Below are 19,558 nucleotides of genomic sequence, written 5' to 3'. Positions count from 1 at the left end.
ACATCGGTTCATTTAAGGATTATTGCAAAACCCATGAAATTCTACATGAAAAAGTACTACCTGAGATTCCTTAGATGGATGGTTTAGCCTAAAGGATGAACATAAAAATTGTAGAGAAAGTTAGACATATGACTTCTCATCCTAAACTCCCTAAGTAATTTTGGGGTGAGGCGGTAAGAACTATAGTTGATTTAATCAATTAGTCCCATTCAACACCTTTAGATGGAGGAATACTAGAAGTATTGCCACGAGGAAAGAAAACATCTTATTATCAGTTAAGAGTCTTTGGGTGCAAAGCCTTTTTCCATGTTCCAAAAGATAAAAGAGCAAAGCATGATGCTAAGTAAAAAAAGTGCATCTACCTTGATTCACACAAAGATAAACTTGGGTTTCGACTATGGAATTCTGCAAAGAAGAAGATCATTAGAAGAACATATATGATATTCTATGAAAATCAAATGATCCATGACATTCAATCTCAGGAACCATAGACCATGATAATATAAAAATCAAGGGAGGGGATTCCTAAAAGGAATAACAATAATGATCGCACAACATGACCCCATAAGTTGGAGCAACCTGAACATATAGAACAACATGAGGCAATGCGAAAAAAAGGTAGATGATCAAGATCTATACAAAATGTATTTTTTTTATATGAATATGTCAATATCACTAGAGAAAAGGAACCTAACGCATCACATAAGCCATTAAGATGAAAAATAATGTGAAATAAACATAAGCCATGAAAGAAGAAATGTAATATCCAAAGGAGAACCAAACATATGATGTGGTGACATTACCAAAAGGAAGAAAGGCATTGAAAAATAAATAGGTGTTCAAACTCTCGCTGGAGGAGAACAACCCGAAACCCATGTATAAAGAAAAGATTATCGTGAAGGGATGTCATAAAAAGAAATACATAGATTTGGAATAAATCTTCACAGCGGTGGTAAATATGGCATCTATTAGAGTAATCCTTGGTCTTACTGAAAAAGTAGACTTAGAAATAGAGAAACTTTATGTTAAAACATTGTTCTTATATGGAGACCAAGATAAATAATTTTTTATTGAACAATTAGAAAGTATTGTTAAAAAAAAAAAGAATACCATGCGTTTCATTTGAAAAAAAATTTATATGGGCTGAAATAAACTCGAACATAATGGTATAAAAAGTTTGATCTCTTCATAATCTAACATAAGTACATAAAGATGAAACTTTTGTCCATCATACCTTTTTTGTATGTCAATGATATACTTATTGTTGAGAAGAAGAAAAACAAGAAAATGATATATGAAATCAATTTTTTTAAAATAAATCTTCAGTTATGAAAGCTACGAGTGCCATGAATAAAATTCTTGGGACTAATATAATTACATATTGTTCTAAAAAAATGTTATGGATGTCACAAGAGACTATGTAAAAAAAAATCTTTGAGAAGTTAAACATGCGTAATGTCAAACCCATGCATGTTCCGTTAAAACTTAGCAAGATACAATGTCCAAACAATTACTGAGACATATAAGAAATGCATAAGCTACCTTACTCTCCAGCTTTGGGATATCAATTTACTTTTTCATGGGAAATTATTTCTTGACAATCAAAACTTCATAAATATATTGCACTACTAGAAGTTTGCAAAGGAATATTAGGAATATTGTGAATAAATGTTATCTTATGTGCGATAAGACATGTAAAAGATGGATATGTGGTGAACTATGATAAATTAAACACCATTCATGTAGGAAAAAAATTCCCATATTTCATTTACATTCCAAACATATTGTGAACATGAGATTTACAAAGAGTCTTGTAAATCTAAGCATTGATTATCAACTATCCATCTTGATGTTTCTGTGTCACATTCATCTCCATTTGGAGGCTTTATGAAGACTTTCATATCCCATACAAAGAGAAGGAATCTAAGAGTGATCATGTGAAATAGAGTTCTAACCTTTTTGTGAGAAATAACTTCTTGTTTCCATCATAGTTTCTTGAGAGTTAAAAGAGATAATTACATATACCATAAATCAGATAAGATTGAGAGATATCCTCTTCTATGAGTTTGTAGTCCTATTTTTCTATATTAAAGATATTTTACTAGATTATGTCACATAAAATTTTTTCTTTTACATTGAAATATTTTTTCACATAATTCTGTTTAGTGCCAACAGCTCCCAACATTTGTTGGGTTTTTAGTTTTGAAGATGATGAAGATTAATAAATAATATTTTTATAAATAAAAATTAAATTTATTGATAAAAAGTCTACAAGGTTGATTCAATTGATAAAATGTTGACTCATATTGAAAAAAAAGAAAAATATATTAGTAATAAAGATGTATGAGAAATATATACATTTTTTGATAGAAAGAAGCATTGTTAGTATTAAAGAGAATCAATTTTTTTTCTTCTTTATTTTTATTAATTAATTAATTATTTTAAAAATAAAGTTAGAGGGTGTATAAGTGCTACTTATGATACAAATAGCCTTCTCACCAATATGAGTTGGATCGAACAGTTATAAACTGGCCCACTTTAGCCCATTAAGATAGCGTAATAAAACAACCAAAAAGCTGACACAAATTCAAAATCAGATTCGAAATCGAAACAGAACCCTAACTTTTTAGAGCGAGAGAAACGCAGAAGACGAACGAACAAGAACGATGTCTGGTGCTGCACCCACTCCCAACGCTGAAGAAGACAAGAAACCTAACGATATCGCTCATATCAATTTGAAGGTTAAAGGCCAGGTTCGTTTTTTCTTTTTTTTTTTGATAATAGTAATAGTGATTTTATTTGTTGAATTTTCCCATCGATGTGTGTTTTTTCCTTTTGGTGTTCGTTACTTTTATACTCTATCTGCGACTGGTAGTGATTTTTTCGTTCCTTTCGTGGTGCTTTTCAATAATCTCATTTTTCTGTTACAGAATATAATTTATTATTTTTATGTGTTCGTTATGTGTAGTATTTTTGTGTTAGTTTTAGTCCAAAGATGGTTGCTTATATGAATGTTTAAAGAGCGTTGGATTAAGTGTTCCAGAAACAGTTAAGTTTTTTAACAGTTAATTTACTTGAAGATGCATACTAATATTCAATTATGCATACCAAAAAATAATTAATTTAAACCGGTAATGTTAGTGGTTGGGTTGTTCTTGTGCGGTTTGGATATTATTATATTATTGTATGTGGGTGTGGTGTGTTGGTTTTAGGAAGTGGCTGAGGCGCACTATCAGAATTAGTGATTCTTCTGATCTCAGAATGGTAGAAAATATGTTTTCTACCGCCTCTGTTGTTGGCGGCAATTAACTTTGAATCCTTTTTGATTCATTTTCTATTGATGATCTGATGACTTGTTGACCCATTTGTTGCTGTTTTATGAGTACATATAAAATCCATGTAACACTGGCATGCTGCTATGTATATCTTACATATGTACTAAGTTGACAGTGTTTATTTGTAAATTTATGGTTTTAATATAAATTTAGCATTATATCGGTTTACTGCAATTTATAATTATAATCTGTTACTAATATTTTATATTAGTAAGGTACTATTGCAAGCCAACTATGTATACCCATCACGTAATGAAATTTTCACAAGTAGTGTACCCATGGCATATACTTGGAGAAATGTGAACTAGGTGACCATGATTCATGTGTTTCAGAATATCAGTTCAGAAATTTATTATGCGTGGGCTATTTTTTGTTTAAATGCAAACATTGATATTACTTTTTTGTTAGCCTGTACTTATAATTATTGTGGTAATTGCATTATTTCTGTTCTATTGATATGCATCTTTTTGTGGAGACTCATTTATTGTAGTTGTAATTCTAATGTTTTATATTTTCAAATTTATTTCTGTGCATTTGTTTGATGATTCTTGATTCAAACAAATTTTTATAATTGCAAACATTTTGTAGTTGAAATTGTAATGTTTTGCATTTGCAAGTTTTTGTTACATGTAACGTTTACATGTATGCTTAATGTTCCAAAAGAACATTTCAACCTTTTAATATTGTCTTCATTTGACAACACTAAGTCATTTGCTAGATATGATGTTTTTGAATGTATTATGGACCAGGTCATAGGATTTATTTCAGGTTGAATATTGTTATGAACTATATGTTTGCTTACATCACACGAGTCCATGGTCTAAGCATTTTTTATATGATTGTAGGATGGCAATGAAGTATTCTTTAGGATAAAGAGGAACACTCAACTGAAGAAGCTGATGAATGCATACTGCGACCGTCAATCTGTGGACCTCAATTCAATTGCCTTTTTATTCGATGGACGCCGACTCAGGGCAGAACAGACTCCTGATGAGGTTTGTACTTTGTCCCTCTCCTTGACTTTTTTCTTTTTGACTCTCGAAATATATGTAGCAAATCATGCATTATAACACTTATAACTTTCTATTCATGACTCTTCAGCTTGAAATGGAGGATGGCGATGAGATTGATGCAATGTTGCACCAAACTGGTGGAGCCCTATCAGTTTAAGTTATTCTGCTGGTTCTTGTGAAAACTTAAATACATAATTAGAGAATAGTTATTTGGGTGTATGCAACCTATTGATTTGCAATATGAGAATTGTGATAAGACATCTTTAATTTAGACCTTATTTGAAAAAATCTGACATGCTCTTGGGGAGTTTTGTCGGTAAATGTCACTATGAAATTTGGTGTTTTCTATTTGACCTTTTTGAGCCTGCTGTAGAATGTCTTCTTGGTAGAGCTTTTTCTTTTATGCTAACATGGGAATTGTTTAGTAAATGATATGTGCTTATTTTGTCATGACTCATGAGAATTGTTGTAGAATTTTTTTTCTGAAGTCTAAACCCTAAACCGAGCTGATAAATTGAAACTTCAGATTTTTTCATGAAGTATGGCGGTTTTATGTTGGGTATTTTGAATTATACGGATGCCTTTTTCATTTCATAAAACTGAGTACTTATGAATGTCGTGAGATCTAAGTTGAGATTTAGCAAATAATGACGGGTCATCTTTTTTTTCTTCCAATCCTAAGGCAAAAGAGCCTTACAGATCCCTTTGTCTTACAAATAATCACAACTTTTATCAGTAGTTCTGTGCCGTTTAACACCATAGAAATGTAAGTAACTTTTTTTGTGTATGAACATACCTGACAATAACAATTACCAATGGGAGCTTTTTTTGTGTATGAACATACTTGAGAATAACAATTACCAATGGGAGCATGCAGGGGGTGAGAATAGGCATGACCGAGTTTTTAGCCAAGCATGGGTCTGATTTGTTAAAAGATTCAAAGTTTAAGCATGACCTGAAGCAAGGTAGTCAAACTCGAGATCCTATGCAAGATCGGGTTGGGATAACACGGATCGTAAGATCTTACCAAATTTAAAAATTCACATATATTTTGCACATAGATTAATAATATGAATATGATACTACATAATATAAAAATAAAAATCAAATAACACTAAAATTACTTTTAAAAACTGAAATTTCATAGGATAATATTCATTAAAACTAATTCAAGACAATTCCAAAACACCACAACATTCAAAACAGTAGTAAATAATAATTGAAAACCTAAAAGAAAAACTTAATGAAAATTCACTCAATTTCCAAACAAGTCATGTTGGAGTTGGTCATAATCATTCAGTGGATCATCGTTGTCTTCATTATCTCCTTCATCTTCAAAGTCATCATCAAATTCATTTTCATCTATCCCTCCATCATGTTCATCTTCCAAATCATGAACAAAAATATCATCCTTTTGAATTTGTTCTTGATTTATTTGAATAAAGTCTTCATCCGAAATTTCAATGTCGTCGTCTTCGTCCATAAGCCAATCATCATCAGATCCAAGGTCATCAAACTCTATCTCAAATGTTCTTCTCCCTTTCTTTTTTTTGGACAATCTTGAATTAGCCATGACAAATACAACATCATTCATCATTTTTTGTTTCAAGCGGTTCCTTCTTTTTGTATGGACCTTAATTACAATAAATGAAAAAAAAATTAACATAAGCAAGATGAAAATCTTATACAATTAATTATAAATTCTTAAAGTCTTACCATCTCAAAAGCACTCCAGTTTCGCTCATAACCCGATGAACTGCATGTCAAGCTGAGTATGCGGATAGCAAATCTTTGCAGTTCTGGACACTCAAACCCAATTGAATCCCACCAATCTGCCGGAGTAGATTTTTCAAGTGTTCGTTTGGCCAATTCTGTGCCAAAATACCCTAATTGTTTCTTAAAGTCATGCATTTGGACTTCAATCTTAGCCTGTTCTTCAGGATCATCCACCATTTTAGTTAAGCAGTCCATTAAACCTTTTCTAACCTCAATATCAGCTTTGAATCTAGAGTCGTAATGCATCTGTGGATTGAGATAATAGGCTGCAACATGTAGTGGTCTATGTAGCATTTTGTCTCATCTATCATCAATGATATTCCAAATAGACTTGTAATTACAAATTATAATAATTTGAGTTATTTTTAACATTTGATATCAAGTACAGACACAAATATGTGAATAAAGTTAAATAAAACAAAGATACCTTTTTTTTACACCATTAAAATTCTTTTAAATTTCCTCCTTTGCTTGGTCCATTGCCTCATAGATTAATCCCATGGCTGGTTTTTGATCTGAATCAACTAAAAGAAGCACTTTAATGAGAGGTGTAGCACCCCTCAAACAAACAACAATATTCTTCCAAAAACTTTTGTCCAAAACCACATCTTCAGTGACTTTTCCATCTCTTAACTTTGCACATTTGCTCAACTTCCATTCTTTGGAAGTGAACATTCTTATCAAAGCTTCCTTGTTCTCATACAAGCACCCTAAAGTAAGGTAAGACGTGGCAAATCGAGTAGCGTCTGACCTCACCAAATCTTTGTTTTTTGTGTGATGATGTAAAATAAAAATGAGAGAAGTTCTTGAATAAATAAAAGTTGTAATTTTTTTACCCTTTGGAATTGTCTCTTCATGAACCGATATCTTCTTCTCCAAATCTTCAAGCATCAAATCAAGACAGTATGCGGCACAAGATGTCCAATATAATTTGTTCCTCTTTCGCATCAGTATCTCACCGGCAGCCTTGTAGTTTGCCGCATTATCTGTCACGACCTGAACAACATTATCTTCTCCAACCTCTTCAACAACAACATCAATCATTTCAAAGATTTTGTCGGTTGTTTTGCATAAGTTAGATGCATCAACAAACTTCAAAAATACAGTACCCTTTGGACTATTAACCAAAAAATTCAAAATTGTCCTCCTCTTCCGACCAGTCCATCCATCGGTCATTATGGTGCATCAAATATTCCTCCATTCCTTTCTATGTTCTTCCAAAGCTTCATGTGTCAACTTAATTTCTTGATTTAACAACTTAATTCTCAAGTCATGATAAGATGGTGGTTTGAATCCATTACCATGTCTTGAAATCATATCACACATGATAGTGAACTCCTCACTCCTTGCTACATTGAATGGTATGACATTATTGTAAAAAATCCTTGCAATTGCTTGACATGCATCATCTGTTAAACCCTTCTTTAGAACTGCATTAATGCTAGGTTGTGAGCTGAAACACCTTTTCTTAATATATGTTTCCAGAGTTGTTACTGCTCATTCTTTTTGAGCACGTCTCTGACATCTCTTCCTCCACCATTGCCTCTGTTTTTTTAATCAATTTTTCTTGCAATCTTGAACAAACCTGCAGTATTTCTCTCTTGATTTCATCTGGGACAACCTTACATGCTTCAACATCTTTTTGAGTTCCAGCCAAGTGATGCTTTAGCCTGTAGACTCCTTCAATTACCTTTTTTTTGACAATACTTGCATTGGATTTTTCTTGGATTATCCGGATCAGCAATGCCATGTTTCCATGCCATATCAGTTCGGTTACCAGGAGCATTTTTTGGTAGTGTTTTCTGGCGTGGTGGTGGTGCAATTGCAGGGGGAGCAGTGAAAGCGCCGACAACTAAAGTTTCAACAGCAGAACTTGAAGCCATGGAAGAAAGGTTGAATTTTTTTTAATAGAGAATGAAAGGTTATTTTAACCGTGAAAGAGAAGATAGATAGAGTGAGACGACGACTTTATTTAATGGGAGAGAGGTGAAATAGTTTAATGTGAATAAATTGGAATGAATAAATATATTTTGGGAAGTTACTCTAATCATAATATATTTTGGGAAGTTGAATAAATTCATAATTATTTGGTGGCTGAATATTAATTACTCTTAATTATTATCATTTATCCTAGTTATTAAACTGAAATGAATCGTTTCAGATTTATAAAATAATTTTTTAAAGGGGGCTTTAAACAAAAACGGAATTTTTCAACAGAAACGACGATTCTACCGTTTTCACGTGTTATCACGACGATTCTGCCTGTGCCTACCAAAAAACGATTCTGATCATCCTCTGGCACGGTGGATAGTAGTAAGATCGTAAAATCGTACGATCCTACGAGTAGGATCGCGATTTTGACTACCATGACCTAAAGTCTATCAAAGGTTTATTTTTTGGACTGAATCTGCCTTTTTCGGATGGTTGATTGGTATATCATTTAAATACATGTAAATAAGTAATTTAACTAATGGTTGATTGATATATCATTTGAACATATGTAAATAAGCAATTTAACTAATGTTTAAATATATTATAGAATTAAAAGTATAATGAGTTTAAAATGCTTGTTTTCATTGACTTATTTGAGCTTATCATATGAATATATCTTATAATATTATTCATATAATTTCTTTCAATTTATTTTCATAAGTTCTTCCATATAATTAAATTCTACTTATAAAATACAATATAAAAAAACAATAAATCCAATCGTATTTAATAATAGACCAGTTTGATAGGTTTATAAAGTTTTTTTTCTATGACATGCTGTTTAGACTTATAAGACTCTTTATATGGCCTGCGGCCTTCATTTATAAAACTTATTGTATGATATGCGGCTTAGCCTATTTAACTAAATAAGCTTATAAAAAGATCCGGGTCTAGGCCTTTTCTATTTAAAAGAAAGTCTGGTCTGACTTTGGTCTTAGTAGATTAGATCGTATTCCCTGTTAGATGGTTTGACCTATCTTCATCCCTATTTGATTGTAGATCCTTGTTAATTGACCTCCTTAGGCTATAGTGTAAATAATGCCCCTCTCACATGGACCTAAGGTTCATACCCAGCTTCAGTATTCTTAAATTGATCATAAAACTAATTAAAAATTAAAGTATCAGATACAAACTATAAAAATTATTAAACAAAACAAATTAAAAAAAATATACAACTGTTCACTTCAACAATCTAATATCTCCTTGTGTGCAAGTAATATTACTGGGGTGTCATTGGTAGTAGAAGCAATTACTTCGATTCATTAAGACACATAATTTTCAGTTACTCGTATGTATTAGTGAATTCTGGCGTAGTCAGAATTCAGATGTTCTACTCCAAGTCATGACATCTGATCCAACATTGTAACTAATACAGCAAGACAATTATTAAACTCTGTACTCATATGCACACGGTCACAGATGTCACGACATTTCATTCTATGTCTCCCTAGAATGAAGGAACACCTAGTCCTGTGCATCAGGTAGAAGGACTCAGCAGCGATCAATCATCGCACTTGCTTCTGTTGCTTTCCTACGCAGTTATCAGCACGATGTCACAATAGTGATTTAGACATCATCTGTTACATTATTCCAGTTTGTTGGTTGTGTACTTGTATTTCCTAAAATAAAGGTTGAGCAAGTTAAACTAATTTCCACTTATTAAGGTGCTAACACTTAGGCTATTTGCTAGGTTCCTTAATTGTAGATTAGTTGTTGGTTTCCTGGATTTTAGCTCAGCTGTTGGATTCCGAAAGAATAGACTGAGAAAAATACTGAACCAGAGAAAAACTCATCATCCTACAATTTAGCACATGCTGTCAAGAGTGAATGTCACAACATTCAGTTTGACAACCAGAACATATACTTCATGTTGATTCTGTTATGTTTCTGAAAACAGACTGTGCTAAATTTGATGTACTGTAAAAGACCAACCAGTCTCTACCTCAGTATCATCCTACAGGAGGAACTGTCTGGACATCCAGTTTGACAGTGTCACAATGATCCATTAACCATGTCTGTTATCCTCTTGGAGATCAGACTTAAACACTGAATTGAAACCAACCTGCCTATTATCCAGTGTATGCTGTCAATGATGAATGTCAAAACATTCTGATTGACATTCAACCAGAAGGCTATGTACCAGGTCTGCACTTATCTTGATAAGAAGACTGAGATACCAACTGAGTTATGGCAGAAAGAATATTACATGCAGAAGGTAAACAAACACAGGAAATTGTTAACCCAGTTCAGTCCAACATGACCTACGTCTGGGGGCATACCAAGCCAGGAAGAAGATCCACTATCAGCAATATTAATTCAGAGTTAAACTCCCCCGTTTACAACTCTTCACTTAATCCCTACCCAATGCAACCTATACCTAGGAACTCCTAGATAGAAACCTCCAGTTTCCATTCCTATCACTACAAATACAATGTAATGTTAAAACAACTTGAACTTGCTTCACAGCTTCGTCCAAGCACATAATCACTCTTGCCTACAGGCTTTGAGTTACAAAAACTCTCAGCTTTGAACACTGAGAAACACATGGTAACCTTCCCACAGATTAGGAGGTTTACCTCACACACACCCCTAAATTTTCATTCTAAGAGGCTTACAAAAACTAGGTTACAATAAGCTATTTATAACCTAATCACCCAACTGGATTTGGGCCTTCAGAAATCGCAGCAAACTTGTTCTTTGCTGTTACAAATACAGCAGAAAATTTCTGCTACAAACAAGGTCTTCAATCCCAAAATCTCTCCATATATATCTCCTTATTTTGAGCCTATATATATTCTGATTGAGTCTTTAAGACCTCCACATGGGAGTTAGGATATTCACCAAATATCCTCACTAATCCCAGAATATATACTGAATTAATTAATTCAGTTTTCTACACATGTACGATGTCACAGGCATGATGTCGTGACATCGTACATGACATGTTGGTCCAGATGTTGAACTTCTTCAACCCAACATATTAAAACAACAGAGATGATTACATTATTTGTTTTACAAAATTAATGTCAATCCTAAGGTATTAACAATTAGTTTCCAAGGGATGAGGGGAGTGACACGATAAAGTCAACACCTTACACATGAATATTTCTACTTCAAGGATATTATTCTCATTCCTTTTTAAAATATTACTGGTGCATTGATATTGATCACATTTTGTAGCATGAGATTGCACATCTTTAAAGAGACATGGCCAATAAAAAATGACCTTCGTTGTAGTTTAGTTTTTAATGAACATGCATGTGCGCCATATGCGGAAACATGGCAGTGGAACATTACACTCAAATTCTTCTTCGGTAATGTACCTTTGAAATATTCTATTAGCCACTCTTTTCCTTCAATAAATCTAAAAATGACCAACTAGAACATTCTCAAATTCCTTTTACATCACAAATCTCTAAATAAAATGTGTGAAGAAGCAGAATCCAAAAGTTTAGTTTCGGTTTCACATGCTTTTTATTTAATATTATCTTTGTAATGAGTGATTCAGTTGATTATTTCAGACAAATTAAAAAAAAAAGAAAAAATGAATGAGGGAGAGAATGATATTTTTACTAAACTATCCTTATTATATATTGGGAATGATGAAAATAATATTAATTAGAGGTTGAAATTGAAAAAAGTGTATTAAAAATTGAAATTGATCATTCATTTTGGGACACTCTTTTATTTCAAATGAATCACTCATAGTGTGACGGTGAAAGTATGTACTTTATAGTTACATGATTAGTATGAATTATGATGTTTGATTCTATCAGAGATCAAAATTTATTGATCATGAATACTATAATTAGAAGCTCCTTTTCAGTTGTTGGATAATTGATTTGCGCTTCATCCAAGATTATGCTCGCATAATACTCCCTCCGTCTTATAAAAGTTGTTCAATTTGAACAATTCACGGTTCTTAAGAAAATGATTAGATGTGTTGGTTTTGATGATAAAACTAATATCATTTACTAGAACATCCTTATTAATTATAATTAAAAGAGTGATTGAATAAAGTGAAAGTTAATAAATAGGGGTATGATAGTGGAAAAATAATAATAAATGTTGTATTGATATTGTAAAAGGACAATTATTTTGAGACAAAGAAAAATTATAAATGAGACACTTTTTATGAGACAGAGTGAGTATATAAACTTTATGTATTTTCATTGACCTAAAACATCGCATCACACAAGATCTAAAACGGAACATTCCACTCAAGAGGTTGTATATTCATAGAAGAAATAAATGCTACTTTCAATTTATGAAAAATTTCAAGACATGGTTCATCGAATATAAATTAAATGTCTCTATTTCCGACATTAATGACCGAGTATTATTCCTTTTATTTTTACTATAAAATGAGATTTTTCCCTATTTAGGACTAAGTTAATCTTCACACATCTTTCTAGTATTTTTTTTGTAAGTTTGTGAGATAATTATCGAAACTAGACATGTATAGTGAAAAATCATCCATAATAACTTCCATGACGTCCTCTAAAAAAATATAAAATATTGAAAACATACATTTTGAAACATTGTTGGCGCTATGCATACCCGAAAAGAGATTCGCTTATAAGTGTAAGTACTATAAGGGCATGCAAGCGTTGTTTTTTCCTGATCACTTTATGCATAAGTGTTATCCCCATATCTAAACTATTAACAAAAGAAGAAAAATTTTTTGGACTTGAAAAATTACGATTGGGATGAACATCTAGTCTTTAGGAGAAGGGCTGGTGGGATATTCTTGATGTGAATTTTTGTAGAGAAGTTTGAGTGCTTAATGTTTCGCTGTCATGCTTCCACATACAGTGGTCATACAAACCTCCAGAGTCAGGCGAAAGTGAGGAAGCGAAAGAAATTCAAGCCTATACAGGATTGAGTGAGGAAGCAGAAGAAATTCAAACCTATACATGATTGAGTTTGCCATTATGGACCAATATGAAAGATATGATATTCTTGCTCAACGAAGAATCACTCTAATGAGATATGTTGAACAAAATACTATTCACACTTTAGGATTTAGTGAGGATGTTGAGAGGATGTTTAGTCAATTAGGATGATCTATTTCACGTCTTTGAAGAACGATATATATCTAGAGTTTTTAAGTACTCTAAAGATAAACATAACAAGTAAAACACTATATATCTAGAGTTTTTAAGTACTTTAAACGTAAACATAACAAGTGGTGGATAACCAACACAACACTGTTTCATTTAGGTTGTTTAATACTAATTACACATTAAACATGTCACAAAATTTTCAATTTCCAACTAAGGTTTTAATGATTATTCTCTAGGAGTTTGACTATGATAACTTTTGAGGTATAATTGTCGGTGAGGGATAGAAGTTTGTCAAGGTAAAAACTTATTTTATTCCAAACCCTTCTTCAAATACACATTGAAAGTGTTAGCACAATCTATTTGAAACGGGAGAACACATGTGTTACTAGGAAAAAAGAATTATTTTTTTATGTGGTCTATAATTGAAGGTCACTCTGTTGATTTTACTGTCTTTTGGCTAGCATCTAGAGAATGTGGCCAAGACTTCTAGTGGTAGCATAATGGTAATGGGATTGATTACCCCTATCATCGAATTTTTGGGGTTTGAACTTGTCGTTGGGCAATTACCATAAATTCTAAGAAATACACGACTTGATATGAATGCTTTAGTCACTATGCAGAAGGTTCTTCAACCCAGACACTCATACAAGCTCCAAATCAGAAGCGTGGAATTTATTTCATTGCTAAACCCAAAGAGGACGACAATCCACAACCGTAATAACTGACTTTTTACCTACCCGAGTGTAACATCCGAAATTCGATTAATTGATTTAATTTGATTATTTATAATTTTATTTGATTATTTGGTGTTTTAATTAAAATAAAATTATGTGGTTATAGGGGTGGAAGGATATTGGTAGGGTGTGGTGAGAAATAGGTGCTTAGTAGAATGATTCAAAAAAACTAGAATATTGACATTTTAATTAATAATAGAAGATGATTATTTTATTTGTCTAATTAATATAAATAGAGAAGAAGATTTCAATGGAAAAATAAGAAAATAAAAATTGTAGAAACAAGGGAGAATAATAGTAGTATTTTTATTAAAATAAAATTAGAGATGAGAAGTGCATATTGGTAAATAAGAGGATAAGTGAGGGTATTGTTGGAAGTCTCTAATTGAAGGAGGTTAGGTTACTAATAAAAAAAGTTAGTAAAGGGGTTTGAAGAGTTTTCTACGTAAAACAATATTTTATGGTGAGAAGAGGCAAGGGTTATGGCTAAAGAGAACTCCATTGTTAGAGCTCGAAGTTTGTATCTTCCTGGAAAATCTAAGGTAGGGGGATTGCTCCTAATTGAGTGTATTTTCCATGTTTGCATAGAGGAAAACCCTTAATCCCAATAGATTTTCTTCACTTTTATTCCTTTTGATGAATGTTGGATGAACATATGAAATCAATTATGTAATTGCATGATTGTATATTGTGTTGTGTGAATTTCGTGCACTATTTTACCATGAGATTGGTATGTTCATGATTCATGATGTTTGCATGTATGTGTGTTCATATATTGTTATGAAATTGATGAAAAACCATGATTTAATCCATGATTAAGTAATGAAATTGCATGTTAATTGGTGGATGATTATTGTTTTGATGTTAGATATCATATTCCTTGATGCTGATGTACGATTTGGGGCCAGAGGATGAAATATCAGAGTTCTGATTTAAACCATATTACAGAAAATGCAGTTTATGTTTTGGTTCAGGGTGACGGGCGTGACCCTATTGACGCCTTAGTCGTCATCGATTTGGAGGTGCTGACAGACGTTAGTTGCCTGACGGGTAAACTGTCATGGTCTCCAGGCATGTTTGGTTGGGGAGGTCGTCACAGGTATGATGTGTGGTACAACGTGGAAGATGACAGGCATCACCTTGATGACGGTTAACCCCTCACACAGCCAAAATGAGTGTTTTTTTGCTCAACTGTGCAAAATTGTTTTGTCGTTCCGATTTTTGGTGGTGTGCTGTGTTTTAGGCTGCTGTTTGGCCACTGTTTGGAAATGAATGATGTTGTTAGTATGTTATTATGGATTTAATTCACATGTTTACTATGGTGATTATGTTGTTGTTATTATGGTGATTATGTTGTTATTATTATGGTGATTATGTTGTTGTTATTATGGTGATTGTATGAAGATCATTTGGTGATATTACATGTTATGGTGAGTCATGAATCATGGTATACGAGCTTCGGTCAAGTTTTGGCGTGCTCTGGTTCTATGGTGGGGATTTAGGATTGAGTATATTGTTCCAGATAGGATTTGGTGAAGTGTTACCTAGGTGATCGTAACAATTTTGATGTGCTTTAGTCCTATGGTGGGAATTCAGGAGTGAGATGAACATGTTTCTCCATAACGGTACCACATGCATTGTTGAGTTGTGGTGTTGAGTTCACTGCATTAATTATTTGCATATGCATTGAATAACCATGTTGATGTTGGTGATTGAGAATGCTTTGGTGATATATGCAATTAGATTATGTTGAATAATTGTCGATGTTTGTTTAGGCTACCCTTGCATACTTTTGCATCGTTTTATATTATGAGCGCATTTTCACCCCTTTGTTATTTGTGTGGTTCTGTGCTCCTTCTTAGGGTACAGACGAGCAGATAACTGAGTAGCTTCTTAGAAGATGAAGGATATCGTTGAGGTTGTTCTTCTTTCTTTTCCGTCTTTATGCGATGTTTTAGATTCTATTGCTTGTGTAACATTGGACGAGCGAACATTTTTTTTTGCTTTTTGCTATTGGTTTTTTATGTTGAAGGCATTTTCTGTAACTATGTTGAAGTTATTAAACATATTTGGTTGTTGAATTGTTTTAAATTAACTATTCCGGTGTGATGAGCCTATGTAAGACGAACATGTGATGACAAATGTTTAATTTAATGCATGTTTTGAATAACTTGCGTTACAAAACATGTTTCTATTGTGTTTGAGTGACACCCTATGTGCGTATTTGCTTAATTTTCGCATTATTTCACATTTTGAGGTTTAGGGTGTTATATCGACCCTATATTATGATGGAATGTTAAAAGAAGAAGATGAGCCTATTTTAAAGCCTTATATTATCCAAACAAATCATCCTACCCTAACATCCAATGAGCATCAAGATACACATTAAGAATGGAAAACGCGAACAAAGTGTGAGAAGATAAGACATGGCCAAATACTATAAGCAATGTACATCTGACATATCTCTTAGGGATATTGCCCTAATTTACCATAGTTCTGTGAGTTTTTCCTTTTCCCTTATTTTTTCTTTTTATTTTAACATCTGAGATAACTTTTGAATTAAGCATAGGGGGAAGGGGTTTCCCCCCTATTTTTACATTGTTTTCCTCTTTTTACAATAGTTTTGTATGTTCCGAATATCATTTGAATGAAGACTGTTTACACTTGTATGGTGATAAAAATCACATCTCACAGGAAGACAAGACTTTAGGTTATATTTTTTTAGTGAAGCGATCTTATTTTAATAGCTAATATCCAATTAGATTATGCCTTTACCATAACTTGACAAATAACCCCCCCTCCCCCCATTCTAGCTGACTTTCTAATTGGTATATGAATGGTGTAATTAGGATTTTTATCTTAACAAATTTTGTTGTAATATTGATTTGTTTCTTCTGCCTGAAGCATAAAAACTAGAATAAAGGCAGTAAAAGGCAAATGAACCTACTAAGAATAAAGGCAGAAAAATGCAACTAGACTTACTAAGTAGGGTAACCATCACCCATTTATTCAATCCAAAATTCAATTGATTCCTAATTCCCTAAAATAATAATGGGATATCAATCAAATTAAGTAGGATACTCCTCACCTGGTTATTCTCCCCAAAAGTTAATTTGGTTCTTAAGAAAAAATGAAAAGAGATATATGCGGAGAATGATTAAGGAGATACAACTAAGACATAATTTTGGTATAAAATCATAATGAAAAGGCCTTTAGAAATCATAGTTATTTTCATGATGAGAACCAAAAAAGAAAGAGGGTTTATGGTAAAGCTTATGGCAAAAATTTAATCTTTGAGGAAGAAATTAGTCTAATGTTTCTACATGAACCTTTGAGCTAAGTGGGCCCTATAAAAAAATATTAAAATCTAAGTTGAAGTTGCTTTGATCTCCTATGGTTTGTTGTTTAGGGTTTTGCTGCTTATCCAATTAGTTATCGTTTACTTTATCATTTTTCACTAATTGAATCTCCTCTCAGTTAGATCATTCTGCATATCTTAGAATTCAATGTTTTTTTGCTAAATCATGTTTTGCATGGATAAATCAAAACCTTGTATCTAAAGTCGATGGAAAATGATTCAAGTTAATAAGTCAAAAACTTGGATCAAGACTCTCATGAATGCATAATTCAAGTCAAACTAACTCTCTATTGAATCATGAATACTTCACTTTCTCAAAATTTCAACTTTGAAAGTGTGAGGCAAATCAAAATTAAATGTGATTCGAATCATTACATGAATGTGTAAATCCAGATTTAGTTTTGGAAGTGTGATTCGAATTGCAATATCCTCGGATTCAAATCACATGAAAGGGTAATTTGAATCAAGGTTGTGCTTAAAAAGTTGGAATTCCTATCTGGTTGTGTGATTTGAATTATGAGTTTATTTTATTTGAATCGTGACTCGAATCAAATGTGAAAAATTTGGGTTTTATATTCTTGATTCAAGTCATTCTCATTTGAATCGAAGCATAATCTTTGCTCTTGAATATACAAAGAAATTACATGCATCAAAATCAGAAAAAATAAGGTGAAAATGAGAAACTTCCGGTATATTCTTGTGATAAATGAATGACCAAAATTGGTTTATTGTATCAAATGTAAGAGAATGATAAGGGAAAGACAAGTCGTGTTATTTAAAAGGACGTATCCGAATTTCAATATCCAGATGGTGTATTCTGAAGATTGTAATTCAGAGGTATATATTTTTTTTGCAATAAGTGTTTTTCTGATAAACTTAGTTTGTTGTAGCTGTGATGCATCCAAATTTTAAACTCTAGGAACTGCGAGAGGAGTATTTTTAATTTTTTTCAAGGATGGAAGATAATTAATAAGAGTACAATGAACAACCACTTTTTTAAAAAGTTAAATCAAACTAACAAATTAATGGAATTGACTTGAAAATTTATTTTCAAACGACCTACAATCACCGTCCAAATTAACATTATGTGAAATGAAAAAATAAACAGAGTTTTATGATTAAAAAAAGGAGTTAGGGTTATACTGGTTGCCTATATAAATTTTTAGTAATAGCTTAGTAAAGAGCTGACTCTCTTGTAGCCGTTTTTTGTGCGGCGTAATACAAATTTTTTCCTTTTATCTTATTGAAAGCATTTTCTTTTTCATTTTTTTTCCTTTTTCATTTAAACTCTAAAATTCAATGAAGCCAACGATGATTACTTGTTTTTAGCAAGTGTCTTTTGAAACAAAAATTGTTTACACGGTGCCTGATGCACATTTTTCACAATACCAAACTGAGGACTCATAATTATTTTTTTCTTCTCTTATTTCAAATTTTTCTGCTATATTATTTTTCGATCCATAACTTTGTTTTATCTGTTCAGAATGCATTTGTTGAAACCCATTTTTATTTCACGTGCTAGAAATTTAATTAGTGTTGACAGTGTTTTAGAATTTGATTATTTTATTTTTTTCCCAACATTAATGGTTTAATGAGTAAGGTTCTATTTGGATTGATGCACCTGAAGCAAAGAAATAAAGAAAAATTCTCACTTTTATTGTTTGAGTATTTTATAAATTGATTGAAAGTAATACATTACTTCGTTGGAGGATAGAAAATCAGAGGATAAGGTGAAAAGAATATTGCTTTTTTGAAAATTTAATTTCTGAATTGATTGTAGGAAGTAATGATTGTGTGTTTTCTCGATTCTGAATTGATTTAGAAATCTAGTATGCGCAATTAAACAGACAGGATTGCGAAATAAAAGTAATGGAAAGGCAATCATTAGCAGAAAAATTTGAATAGTTCCACTTGCTATTGAATTAGGTCATCTCTAGTTTTACATAGTACAACAATATAGATCTAATATACCCCTCGAGATAGGTTTATATAACCTTCATAGACCTAACAAAACATAGAGTTTGAGGCTACTTTTTTGGCCTTGACTCCCACAACCTCGCTCTATCATGAAGTGTGATGGATGATTCATCTTCGAAGTTGTTTTGGTAAGTAGCGAGGTTACCCACATAACCAACTTGCCTTCAATGTTACATGACATCATTTCTTAAGTACGAGCCTTCAATATTACATTGTTACAAATAAATTGGATGAGGGTAATTGTTATTACATGGACTTGGCTAAAATATTTATGAGTCCACAACCTCTCAAGTACGAGGCATGTGAC

The 19,558-nt window shown here is 32.3% G+C and overlaps 1 protein-coding gene and 1 pseudogene across 1 annotated transcript; one reads left to right on the top strand and one right to left on the bottom strand.

Annotated features, from left to right (window-relative positions):
* Positions 1 to 2,558: 2,558 nt before the first annotated feature.
* LOC127118001 (small ubiquitin-related modifier 2) lies at positions 2,559 to 4,798 on the top strand. Its single transcript, XM_051048132.1, has 3 exons — positions 2,559 to 2,753; positions 4,181 to 4,330; positions 4,437 to 4,798. The coding sequence occupies exons 1-3, from the start codon at positions 2,667 to 2,669 to the stop codon at positions 4,503 to 4,505; spliced, it is 306 nt and encodes a 101-aa protein (XP_050904089.1). The 5' UTR covers positions 2,559 to 2,666; the 3' UTR covers positions 4,506 to 4,798.
* An 805-nt stretch (positions 4,799 to 5,603) lies between these two features.
* Positions 5,604 to 8,007, bottom strand: LOC127118000 (uncharacterized; annotated as a pseudogene).
* Positions 8,008 to 19,558: the final 11,551 nt, after the last annotated feature.

This window comes from Lathyrus oleraceus, chromosome 2 (assembly GCF_024323335.1).
Source record: "Lathyrus oleraceus cultivar Zhongwan6 chromosome 2, CAAS_Psat_ZW6_1.0, whole genome shotgun sequence".
Taxonomy (NCBI): domain Eukaryota; kingdom Viridiplantae; phylum Streptophyta; class Magnoliopsida; order Fabales; family Fabaceae; genus Lathyrus; species Lathyrus oleraceus.
This window is presented reverse-complemented; position numbering and strand designations above follow the sequence as displayed.